This window comes from Rhinoderma darwinii, chromosome 1, assembly GCF_050947455.1.
Source record: "Rhinoderma darwinii isolate aRhiDar2 chromosome 1, aRhiDar2.hap1, whole genome shotgun sequence".
Lineage (NCBI taxonomy): Eukaryota > Metazoa > Chordata > Amphibia > Anura > Rhinodermatidae > Rhinoderma > Rhinoderma darwinii.
This window is the reverse complement of record NC_134687.1, coordinates 246,533,762-246,547,352: the sequence shown is the minus strand read 5'-3', so window position 1 is coordinate 246,547,352 and position 13,591 is coordinate 246,533,762. Positions and strand designations below refer to the sequence as shown.

The 13,591-nt window shown below is 39.5% G+C and overlaps 1 protein-coding gene across 6 annotated transcripts in view; it reads right to left on the bottom strand.

The window, feature by feature from the left end:
* Window positions 1–4,807: 4,807 nt before the first annotated feature.
* The window catches only part of RFX2 (regulatory factor X2), an 83,154-nt gene continuing 74,370 nt past the window's right edge, over window positions 4,808–13,591 (bottom strand). For all 6 annotated transcript variants that reach the window (XM_075863346.1, XM_075863356.1, XM_075863373.1 and 3 more), the window contains 6 exons: window positions 12,830–12,927; window positions 12,510–12,659; window positions 12,214–12,422; window positions 11,879–12,032; window positions 11,072–11,114; window positions 4,808–5,289 (listed from right to left, as the gene is read on the bottom strand). In XM_075863346.1, coding sequence (XP_075719461.1) covers window positions 5,180–5,289; window positions 11,072–11,114; window positions 11,879–12,032; window positions 12,214–12,422; window positions 12,510–12,659; window positions 12,830–12,927 — 764 coding nt within the window. In that variant the 3' untranslated portion in view covers window positions 4,808–5,179. The remainder of the gene's footprint in view (window positions 5,290–11,071; window positions 11,115–11,878; window positions 12,033–12,213; window positions 12,423–12,509; window positions 12,660–12,829; window positions 12,928–13,591) is intronic.

The window sequence follows — 13,591 nt, the reverse complement described above, 5'->3', positions numbered from 1 at the left end:
CTACTAACCTTTACTGCCTATATAAAAACATTAAAAGGGGTTGTACAGGATTTTAAAGATATAGTGGTTTTCTTCCAGAAGCAGTAAACATGTACAGGTGTTGTTTCTGGTATTGCAGCTCTGCTGTATTGAAGTGTAGTGAATAGGCCACTTGCTTGCGCATAACATCTTTGATGCCAGCCGTGGCCATCTTTGTACAGGAGTCACAATTGATAATGATTGTATAGCATACACTTTTTTTTTTTTTTAGACAGTTTGTCTAATTCTATTTGACCGTTGGAGCTTAGAAAATAGACAGCCATTTTCTCAGCATATGTTCTTATGTGATGTATCAGCTGGTAGTCAGAATCTTAAATGTGAAACAGCAACAGCGTCTGACAGTTGGAGGCCACTCGGTCAAAGTGGACTTGTACTTTATAAACTTCAGGCAGAGGTTTGGGTACACATTGTATGAAATGTACATGAACTGGAAAATCATTATGCTGTCCTTTACGCCCATGGAACAAAATCAGCAATTTTTCTAGGCGGAGGACCAGATTACAAACAATTTATTCCTAAGAGACTGTAAAAATGGTCTCTAGAAGACCACATCATGCTTTCAACAGAGTGGCCAATTTTGGTTAGAATCAATGAAACATCTTGACTGTTTCGTATTAACCACATATACAGGCCATGGATGCATTTTCACACATCTAATGCCCATATGGAAATGTGTGTATTTCACAGGAGCTTCCAATACCTTGTAGATGGCCTGAGAATTCTTCACCTTGTTAGAATTTACGCACACTATTAGGAGTTTAGAGGGCACAATTTTCAGCCTGAAAGATTACAGAATTAGTAGACTACGCTATTGCTTACGGCAAAACGACTGATCCGGTGCACAAAAGAGACAAACGGAAACCAGGGGCACCGGCTCCGTCACCATTGAAATCAATGGTGATTGAGACAGAAACCTCTGCTTTCCATCATTGTCAGTTTGTGTCTGCTCGGTGTCCCGTTCTGACGGAAACCTCATTAGAACGGTACCCCCCCCCCCAAACTTCACTGTGTGAACAATGCTTAAAGCAGCGTTCAAGCTACTCAATCTCCATATTAGACACAGGAGAGGTCTCATCCACCTACGTGATCGAACTCCTAAAGCTCTATTTACACTGCAAGGCCTCATGCACAGGACAGAGCCATGTGCCGAAGGCTATAAGCCCTCAGGAATCCGTAATCTGGCATTCGATAGAGCATTTTTTTTATTCTGTTGGATTTATTTTGAACCCGATAGAAAAAGCCTCTTAAAGGGAAGGTGTCATGGGAATTTTTTTTTTCTTTATCATATTGCTTTTATTAAGATATTAACATAAATTTTATTCATTCGTGTTCTACTTTTTACTTTCTTTTACTGTCGATTAATGACACATACAGAGATGGAATACGGCACATACAACCCCATAGAGAATGCGAACGGGAGCAATTTCATTCTCTGCAGCGTACGCCGTCTGTGTGGGAACGGCGCATGCGCCGCTCCCACACAGACCAAAAGGAAGCTCGTTCGCAGAGCGAAATCCGGCGCCATTTTCTTGTGGACTGGAAGCCGCTGCCAGACAGTAAAATGAGGACTTCCGGTCGCGGCGTCCAGCCATATGTTCAAGGAAGCGAATGCGCAAGGAATAGGAGCGGAGGCGGCAGGAACAGGTAATTTATGTTCGTGTTATACTGTCTGCTGAGCACTGGATCTAATCCTCCTACACTGTGCAGTCGCTCAGAAAATGGCGGCACCCAGTGTAGGAGGTTTGAAGATTCAAACCCCTCCTTCTCCTGGCACTAGCCAGCATAAGGGAGGGGGGGGATTGTGTGAGGACACTAGAGAGAGTGTGTCTACCCCATATTTGCAGCATAAAGCAATGAGGTTGCTTTCCCACATTGACCATGCTGCAATTTTGGGAACCGCTCCCTCTAGTGACCAGCACATGGAAATGTTATAAATTAGAATCTCATTTATAATATTTCCTGACTTGTGAAAAAATTAAAAACAATGTGTAATCACTTAAATATTGTTTATAAAAAATAAAAAAACCATTTCTAGCGACCCATTCCCTTTGATGAAATGAAAAGCATAAATCGGGTGCCCTGTTATGGCTCCGTAAAGAGGTTGTGAGCATGAGGCTTGAGGCTAGATGTACATTCAAATTATTTGGTCTTTTCTCTACTATGCAATAATCCACTCCATTTAAAATAGAGTAGAAATGTCAGTCGAGATTACAGACCAAACAAGGACAGTATGTATAGGATATCAAAAGGGAATGGGAGATGTATGTCTCGCCTTAAAATAAACCTATGAACTCAAGTGCAAGAACAAAATGGAAATAAACACACACTGAGTGACACATGAACACATTCAATCCAATATAATCCAATATTCACTTTACAAGGAAAATAAAATTTAAGTCACAATTGCTTTCTACTTTTAACAGAGACCAAAACAAAGAGCTTTGTTTGACAGTGGGCATAAGATTGCATGTGTATTTACAACCCTTATTATGTTTAATATACATTAGGTTTATTTAGATATGAAAATAATACAACTTCAATATGCTATTTTAGAAAAATAAAATAGGAGCTGTAAATTCCCAGATAACACATTACAGAGAGTCCTTTTTCAGCCTGGGAAGTGAATGAAGTCTAACAACTTTCCATAGTGTACTTCTATTTGGATAAAATGGTAGAAACAAGTCATAGCAAAGAAATTAAATCTAAATAATACAAAGTAATATCAGTGCAGTCTATACAAACTAGAGATTGACCAATTTTGGGGAGGAAAAAAAAGCCCAAACAAAACAAAACCAAAAATCGCATTACTGCTGTTGTATTACAACATATTAAAAACCGAATATAAAAACTCACAGCATATTGAACAAGTACTTCTACCACATAAGTACAGACCTACAAGCTTGAAATAGAAAAAAAACCATTACTTTTCTATAGGTGAACAAAGCTATATGTGCAGATTGCACGGTTAGAACATAGCTTTTATTTATTTTTATATAGAACTACCAGATCCAATTATGGGAAAAATTTAGCTAGCAATATTATCTTGAGAGGCCAATTGTTTATCCAATGTATGTCTTGCAAAGTGCCAAACAAGTCAACTATTACTAGAAGAATATCATTAACAAAAAATATTTCATAAAATATACAATTAAGTTTCTTAAACTTCCTTCTGAAATTCCCAGACTTAAAAAGGTTTACAAGAAAGGCAGCTACACAGTCCCAGGGAGGGGTAAAAGGCCACACGTTCACACTCAGGGCAGAGAAGTTCAACAAGTCCCGTTTCAAGAACCACGTCACGTGCCACCAACAAGTCTCAGTTTGGTTTCCTAATATGCAGTGATTGGTCTTCAGGATAAAAAGGATAAGCCTATTTAAGTCCAAGCACTATATGTATTTCAGTTAAGAATACAGTTCATAAAGCGTTTCTTCAAATACCCATATATTTAAAATACAGTAAGTGAAAAAGATATATACTTCTATACATTCCTGCCCACATACTAAAATCTACCATATACAGACGGTCGGATAATCACCCACTTAGTTACAAAGTAATTACTCAAAATGAAAGAACAATATGTAGATAGAATAGGGACCGCCATCTCTAACACATGGTATATATGTTTAATGCAAAGAGGCCACTGGATGCGTTCACATTTTAGAACGTTGGTATAGCAACTTAGTTTAGACTTAAATGAACAAGCAGTATGTGGAAACCAATTAATAAAAAGTGTATGAAAGCAATGAATACTAAAAAGGTAAAAAGAGGAAGGGGAGTGAGGCAGGATCAAATACTAAGGCACTGGATTGCTAAACTCTTGGTTCTTTAACATCAATAGCAATTTGATGTCCGTACCAGAAAGTATAGTCACTGAGCACAGGCCAAGACAAAATCTATCGCGTTACAGATACTACTTAGTCAGAATAGTCCTTATCTGAAGCTTAAGAGGGAACAAAGTCCAGGATTCCTCTGGCCACTTTCACGCGGCAGTATGCCGGTCGGTACTTGGAATCCAAAACACAAGCGGTACAGCTCTTGCCATTATACTTTTTCTGTTTATCCTCCACTTCTGGTTTTCAAATACGGACACAAAAACACCCACCAAAATACTGCTATGTGAAAGCGGCTTTAATTGGATTCAGAAGGCACCAGAGCAAAGACAGAGGGTCTGCCCAAATTCAGAGCATAACCATGTGTCACAAATAAAGGCAAAGCCTTGTGCTTTGCCTGCAGGATGCTTTGGTTTTTAAACTTAAAGACAGAACAAATATGGGGGTACATCAGATACACACCTTAAAACAAGCCTATAATAAACATATATTCAATCTTAACAGACTAAATGGCAAAAATGTGATGATCTTATCCTAAAAGGTTTAATAAACCACCATGAGATGAGCAGAGAAAATAAAAATCTTTCAACACGTAATTTTTTTTGCTGTTAAGACAGATATGAAGAAATGTAAGACACTCCACGTATCCTCTCTCCAGAAGACCCCCATTTAGGTGCATGTCAAGATCAATCTCTACCTCAGTAACCTTTTTTACAAATGCCATTCTTCCCAGCAGTACTTTCTCCACTCATGGACATACCCTGCAAGTACTCACACTCTATTCTGTTGTCTATCGCACAGTGTGATTTGGCAAAAGGATTTCAGCCCAGGTTGGGGAGATATATATATATATATATATAGTTATATAGTGAGGTAACAGGGCCATGGTGTAAAATCAGTACCTAACAATGTGCCAAGGTATTGGAAAAGGCTCCAGCTATATACCACAATATGTAGTTTGTTTTATTTTAATTAAGACAAAGACAAGCCTAAAACGTCTTTCTACATACCTCAGACCTAGGTACTTTATCTTAAAAGAAAGTTTGCACAATATAGAAGATGGGTTGGAACGTGGCACATTTGGCTGCAGAGCGATTGTCAGTCAGTGATGTCACAATTTTTCCAGGCCATACTTCTTAATTTAAAAACAGCAAATGTCAGGAAAATTATGGAAGTGGTCCTTAATAGGAAAACACACTAAACTCTCAACATGGTGTGTGTTGTGCAGGCACTAGTTTCATGAAGGCAGGTTGCCTCAGAAATGAGGAAATCCCATTACAAGAAGCATTAAGGCATAGCTGATTTTTCTTTTCTACATTTCCTGCATGGAGTGGTTCATATCCACGCGCTCCCTCTTGACTGGGGGCTCACCAGAGGCACGAATGTCCCCATCCGTATCACTTCCAAGCTCACTGATGTCATCTGTATAAATGGATTAAAAAATTATTTACTTTACGATTGTCAACAGTACCTTGACCTTTTAATGCAGAGATCCTTCCAACTGCTCAGCCACCCCCCCCCCCCCTTAGCTACACTAAAGAACTAACCTAACATAGGACTGGTTTTATCAGGACCATTCTTTTTCTAAGCTCTAGTCTGTTTCAGCCACATTTTACAACTTAAGATCTAGATATAAACTAGTAGATTTGGATCTATTGGAATATTTTAGCATTTATTAACAGTATAACTTTATTCAGGATCTATTTGTCGTAAACGCATATCACAAGTCTTCAGGACTTTCTTGAGGAAACGACCTCTGCTGTATTTTATCATGTTATCATTTAAAGTAAAGCCATCCATATATTATTCCCCATTTTGACTGTACATAAAGTCACTTAGAAAAAGCAAACCATTTACAATCTTTTCCTGTTTTTAATGACATTTTATTAAATTCATTAGTCTCCTGGACTCCTGGTACCAGAGATCAGTGCATTGACAGCATAGCAAACTACTAAGATGTTATTTTTCTTTAATATTCTTTTATGGAATATATATGCATGAAAGTACTTACCGAGGTACTCAACTTTTTATTTACATTTTAATTGTAACATTTGGCTGGACTTTCGCTTTAGCTGATCTTAAAAAGCTTAACCCCTTAGTCTCTAAGCCTGTTTTTGGCCTTGTGGACACAGCCGATTTTTGCAAATCTGACATGTGTTACTTTATGTGGTAATAACTCCAGAATGCTTTTGCCTATCCAAGCGATTCGGAGATTGTTTTCTCGTGACATGTTGTACTTTATGATACAGAAAAAATGTTGTCGTTAAATTCAATATTTATTTGTAAAAAACAAAATCTAGAGAAAATTTGCAAAAATCTGCATTTTTCTAAATTGTAATGTATCTGCTTGTAAAACAGATCGTAATACCACACAAAATAGTTACTAATTAACATTTCCTATATGTCTACTTTATGTTTGCATCGTTTTTTTGAACGTCCTTTTATTTTTCTAGGACGATACAAGACATAGAACTTTAGCTAGAATTTCTCGCATTTTCAAGAAAATTTCAAAAGGCTATTTTTTCAGGGACCAGTTAAAGTTCTGAAGTGGCTTTGAGGGCCTTATATATATTAGAAAGTCCCCATAAATCACCCCATTTTAAAAAAAGCACACCTCAAAGTATTCAAAATAGCATTCAGAAATTATTTTAACCTTTTAGGCATTTCACAGGAAATAAAGCAAAGTAGAGGTGAAATTTACAAATTTCGACTTTTTTTTTAATGAAATTCATTTGTAATAATTTTTTCTGTAACACAGAAGGTTTTACCAGAGAAATGCAACTCAATACTTATTGCCCAGATTTTGCAGTTTTTAGAAATATCCCACATGTGGTCCTAGTGCGGTAATGAACTGAAACACCGGCCACAGAAGCAAAGGAGCACCTAGTGGTTTTTGGGGCCTCTATTTTATTAGAATATATTTTAGGCACCATGTCAGGTTTGAAGAGGTCTTGTGGTGCCAAAACCGTGGAAACCCACCAAAAGTGACCCCATTTTGGAAACGACACCCCTCAAGGAATTTTTTAAGAGGTATAGTTAGCATTTTTAGCCCACAGGTTTTTTGCTAAATTTATTGGAACTGGTCTGTGAAAATGAAAATCTACTTGATGATACATATGATGTTTTCGTTTTTACAAGGAATAAAGGAGAAAAAGCACCCCAAGATTTGTAAAGCAATGTCTCCCGATTACGGCAATATCCCACATGTGGTAATAAACTGCTGTTTGGACCCATGGCAGGGCTCAGAAGGGAACGAGGGCCATTTGGATTTTGGAGCGCAGATTTTGCTGGAATTGTTTTCGGTGCCATGTCGTGTTTGCAAAGCCCTGGAGGGACCATAACAGTGGAAACTCCCCAAAAGTGACCCCATTTTGGAAACTACACCCCTCAAGGAATTTTTCTAGGGGTATAGTTAGCATTTTGACCCTACACTGTTTTTGCTGAATTTATGGGAATTATGCTGCGAAATTGGAAATCAAAATTTTTTCTAATAAAATGTAGTTTTAGCTCAGATTTTTTCATTTTTACAATAGATAAAGGAGAAAGAACACCCCAATATTAGTAAGGCCTGATTTACACGAGCGTGTGCGTTTTGCGTGCGCAAAATGCACTTAACAGCTGCGTGTGTCATCAGTGTATGATGCGCGGCTGCGTGATTTTCGCGCAGCCGCCATCATTATGACACTCCGTTTGGATGTTTGCAAACAGAAAAGCACGTGGTGCTTTTCTGTTTACATTCATAGTGACAGCTGATGCGCGAATCACGCAGTTCGCACGGAAGTGCTTCCGTGCAACCTGCGTGGTTTTCACGCACCCATTGACTTCAATGGGTGCGTGATGCGCGAAAAACGCTGAACTATAGAACGTCGTGAGTTTTACGCAGCGCACTCTCGCTGCGCAAAACCCACGGACCGTCTGCATTGTCCCATAGAGTAATATAGATGCGTACGACACGCGTGAAAAGCACGCGCGTATATTACGCTCGTGTAAATCATGCCTAACGCAAACTCTTCTGAGCACAGCAATACCCAATATGTGGTAATAAACTGCTGTTTGGATACATGGCGGAAGTTAGAAAGGACGGAGCGCCATTTGACTTTTGGAGCTCAAGTTTTGCTGGAATGGTTTGCGGCCCCATGTCACATTTGCAAAGCCACCGAGGGGCCAAAATAGTGCAAACCTGGCAAAAGTGACCCCATTTGGGAAATTATACCCCTCGTGGAATTTATCTAGCGGTATAGTGAGCATTTTGACCCCACAGTTTTGTTGCCGAATTATTGGAATTATGCAGTGAAAATGAAAATCTACATTCTTTTCAATAAAATGTTGCATTTTTTTCATTTTCACAAGGAATAAAAGAGAAAAAGCGCCCCAACAACTGTAAACCAATTTCTCCCGAGTACGGTAATACCCCATATGTGGTCATAAACTGCTGCTTGGATACACCACAGGGCTCAGAATGGCAGGAGTGCTACTTGGCATGTAGATTTTGGTTGATTGTTTTTTGGGTGCCATGTCGCATTTGCAGAGCCCCTGAGGTACCCATACAGTAGAAACCCCTGAGGAAGGACTCAATTTTGGAAACGATACCCCTCAGGGTAATCATCTAGGGGTGTACTGAGCATTTTGATCCCACAAGTGTTTCATAGATTGTATTAGAATGAGGCAGTGAAAATGAAAAATATTTTTTTTTCCCAAAAAATATGTAGTTTTGCACCCAATTTTTTTTCCACAAGGGGTAACAGGAGAAAAAACAACACATAATTTGTTACCCAATTTCTCCTGAGTACGGCAATACCCCATGTGTGGCCCTAAACTGCTGTTTGGGCACATGGCAGAGCTCAAAATGGAAGGAGTGCCATGTGGCTTTTAGAGCACAGATTTTGCTGGACTGGTGTATGGGCGCGATGTCGCATTTGCAGAGCTCCATTAGGTACCAGAGTAGAGTGTAAAACCCTTAGAAGTGACCCCATTTTGTAAACTACACCCCTCAAGGCATTTATCATTTGCCTGGACATATGACAGGGCTTAGGAGTGAAAGGCGCATGTGAGACCTATTTTGGTGATTTTTGCAGCATTCGCCCACAATGGCAGGGCTCTGGGGTCAAATAGTAAAACAAACCCAAAACAAATGACCCCCATTTTGGAAACTGCACCCCTGAAGGCATTTTATTAACGGGATAGTGAGCATTTTGACCACACAGGTTTATTTTTTCTATTAGAAATGAATGCTCAGTGGATGGTGCAAAGTGAAAATTGCAAATTTCCACAGGTATATGCCATATTAGTGCACAATATTTTGTGCCCAGTTCATGCCACTGAAGACAAATACCTCAAACTGTTAAGCGGGTTCTCCTGGGTATGGCGATGCCATATATGTGGACGTAAACTGCCCGTTGGGCACGCTGCAGGGCTCAGAAGGGAGGGAGCACCATTTGGCTTTTGGAGCGCAGATTTTGCTTAGTGGTAGTTTTGTTTGGGGTTTTGCTGGTATTTCAGTTTATGATGTGGGGGCATATGTAATCTGTGCGGAGTACATCAGGGACATAAGAAGGTTTTTATAATGAGGTAAATAAATAATAATTCATAGATATGTGGCCTGTGTCTCACTGATAAATGGTGTCAGATCGTATCCGCTTTTGGACACTTTGCACATTTTGCATCGCCATATTCTGAGAGCCAGAACTTTTTTTTTTCTCCACCGGAGCTGGGTGAGGGCTTATATGTTGCGGGACAATCTGTAGTTTTCATTGGTACCATTTTGGGGTACATGCGATTTTTTGATCACTTTGTATTTCATTTTTTTGGGCAAGCAAGGTGACCAAAAACCTGCAATTCTGATGTTTTTTTATAATTTTTTTTTTTTACGGCGTTCGCCATGCGCTATGAATGACAATTTGACTTTATTCTGCGGGTCGGTACGATTACGGCGATACCATATGTATATAGTTTCTCTTATGCTTTGCAGCGTCTGTACAATAAAATCACTTTGGTTTCAAATAATTTATTTTTAGTGTCACCATATTCTGAGAGCCATAACTTTTTTATTTTTCCATCAAAAAAGCTGCGGGAGGGCTTGTTTTTTATGGTATAATTTTGGGGTACATGCAACTTTTAGATCCCTTTTTTTATTCTGTTTTGCGAGAGGTAGTGACTAACAAACAGCAAATCTGGAATAGTTTATTCCATTTTTTTACGGTGTTCCCCGTACGGGTAAAATAGCGTGATTTTTTTTATAGTTTGGGTCGTTACGGACGCGGGGATACCACATGTGTGTACTTTTTTTTATGTTCTTTTGTTTTTCCTATAATAAAATACTTATTATAGGAAAAAAGGCTGTTATAGTGTTTTTTTTAAACTGAAACTTATTTTTTTTTACTTTTTTACAACATTTTTATTAACTTGTTTTAACTTTTTTTGTGTCCCACTAGGGAACTTGAATGCATGAAGCCCTGATCGCTATTCTAATACACTGCACTACCTACATAGTGCAGTGTATTAGAGCTGTCAGCTATTCACGGACAGCAAGCCCATTAGGCTTCCGTACTAGGAAGCGATTGTTAGGCTACGGTTGCCATAGCAACCATAGGTACACCCGCGGGTGCCGATGGTGGTCATTAGCAACCATAGGGTGCGATCTAAGGAGTTAATCGGCTGGATCTGAGCCTAGCTCGGGTCCTGGCCGTTAGAGCACGATGTCAGCTGTGACAAACAGCTGACACCCGCGGCAACCATCGTGGTTGCCGATAGGCTACAAGACACTTTGATGCATCGATCGCGTTGATCGATGCATCAAAGGAGTTAATCGGCCGGATCGGAGCCTAGCTCCGGTCCTGGCCGTTGCAGAGGGGTGTTGGATAGCGGATTACCGGCGGTGATGGCGCTGGCTCAAGCGGAGCCAGCGCCATCACATACACCACGTCATGAAGCTGTGATTGGTCAGTCTGCTTTGACTGACCAATCACAGCGATCGCCGGCAGGAGACCACTGTGATTGGTCCCCTGCCGTCTTTTTGTGCCGATCAACTGTCATAAACAGTTGACGGCACAGTTCTGTCACCTTGTCCTTTGACAGGGTGACAGTTTTTAGCCAGGACGCACCGGTACGCTCCGGTGCCTTAAAGCACTGCAATATAGGACGTACCGATGCGGTAAGGGGTTAATTTAGTAAAAATAAACCGACGTAAACCATGTCTATTACCCACCTTTATCTATTAACACAGGAGACATAGAAGACAGGTCACTGAACTAGAGAAGGAAGAAAAAAAAAATACAACTTTAATTTCCTGGATAGGAAACATGAGGAAAAAAAAAAAAAAGTGTAAAATGGTATTTTTGAAAAAAAAAAAAAAAAAAAAAGGGGGCATCATAACTCCAGTGTCACATTTCTATTGGGTAATTCAATATAAACGCTTATATCAGTCACTGGTTTGCCCATTAGTCTTAGGGTATGTTCGCACGATTAACAAAATACGTCTGAAAATACGGAGCTGTTTTCAAGGGAAACCAGCTCCTGATTTTCAGAAGTTTTTTGAGCAACTCGCGGTTTTCATGGCCGTTTTTGAAGCGGTTTTCATTGGAGTCTGAGAAAACGCCCCCAAAAACATCAAGAAGTGTCCTGCACTTCTTTTGACGAGCCGTCATTTTACGCACAGTATTTTGACAGCGACGCGTAAAATGACAGCTCGCCTGCATAGAACATCGTAAGACCCATTGCAAGCAATGGGCAGATGTTTGCCGACGTATTGGAGCCGTCTTTTACGGCGTAATTCCGAGGCGTAAAACGCCTCGATTACGCCTGAAAAGAGGTCGTGTGCACATACCCTTAGGGATACCCAACTTCAAATGAACAGGTTTTCTTGCTTTAGAAGAAACCCAGAAGACCAAATAACTTTGGTTTGAAAGCTTTATTTAGACCTTATACAACATACTTGCGAGCTGCTCACTTATGATACATATTACCTGCTTCTCATGGGTAGAACAGTACTATGCCAGGGAATGTATTAACCTACCTCTCCCATTACTGCAATAGGTGTCTCTCCTGTTGCTTGAGCCACTCTGTGTTCTACCAAGTAGAACATGTATTCATCATAAAGTAATCGGATTAGATGAAAGGACCCAAAACTGGCAGCACTGCGCAAAGTGAGGTCCCGGATTACCATTGAGCTGTGGAGAAAAAACAAAACAGTACTGACTGGTGTATTTCAGGGGAGGGTAAACTACAGTATATTAGGGATCAGATGGAGAGAAAAAAAAATGTAGGTGACAAATAACCACTATATAAATACAATGGTAAATCTGGAGTTTTTTGTTTTTTCCCCCCATTTGCTCACATGCATGAACTAACCTGTAGAACGACCATTTCAGAAGGAATTGCCTTGCAGCTTTTGGGAAACTGAGGCTTCCTTCATGTGGCTTCAACACTTGAGTAACAACATTATCCAACCAACTTGCCCACTGGTCTAAAGAACTCTGTTGCTGAAGAGTTAACTTGAAATCTTGCTCCAATTTTTGGACCATGCCTTCCTCACATTGACACACCCAGGATGCTTGTTCCTGTCATCAGCAACAAAATGGTTCTATGAGAAGACGTGCCACGAAATAATCCTTTCACAACACAGTCCTGACGTGTCCTATATTTACCTGAACATTGGCAAAGTCCACACGATTGAGATCACTAAGCATCTGATTAATTTGTGATGTATTCTGCAATACAGCCCGGGCTGCTTGTGCAAGATGATTTAAGGAAGTGTATCGACGCAAGGTCTGAGCAAATGCACTAACAACCCCAACCTGTAAAATAAAATTTAAAAAAATCACTAATACTTAACATTAGAACATATATTCAGCCATAGCAAAAAGGTAAAACCAAAAAAAAAATTACATTTTTTTTTTTTTAAAATAAATAAATCATGAATGGACATTGACTCTATGCTAAAAAGAGTCTGAGCAGACGACATTACCTTTGCCTGGACAATCTGCTGGGGAAAGTCACACATTGCATTGGTCAGCCACCCCTCCAGACTCTTTGCAAAATTCCGGATAGCCTGAGTCAATGTACCTAACGGAGAACGTGAAATAAGAGATGAAAAAAATAAAATAAATTTTTTTGGGTAAAAAACAAAAAGTAAAGATAGAAATGATACACTGGTTAGAATCAGTTTACTAAAATTAACTGCTCATTGGAAGCAGTGTACAAAAAAAAAAAAAGCTAAATAGTCTGAAAACCGTAGGGTACCACAGCAACTTTATCATCATTTATTAGCAGCACAATAGCTCCACATTCAGGTTGAATGGATCATTGCAGGTTTCAGAATCCAAAAAAGATGATGAGTCTGACACTTCCAAGGGAAAACTATATATCCACCAATTATAAATTAAAAATGTTGGCGTTTCGTTGCCCTGGAAGTTATTACCCTGGTTAATCCCCAGTAGGGGAAGTTTTTCCTAAAACACAATGATATTATGATGCAGATTTACCATACTTTAATGTAAAACTGAATTTAGAACAAATGACACAGAAAAACATATATCTTTTATTTAACCTCCCCTTATTTTTATGAATTTAGGGCTATACTGCATTTCAAGCCTGACAGGGATAAATCTCACCTTTCTTCCTACTGACCCATCTCCCTTTTAAAACCAAGACTATAAAATTACTTATCAAAATCTTAGCAGAGCGCCTCCAAAATTATGCTCAGGCCCATTATCACCCCGGCCCAGTT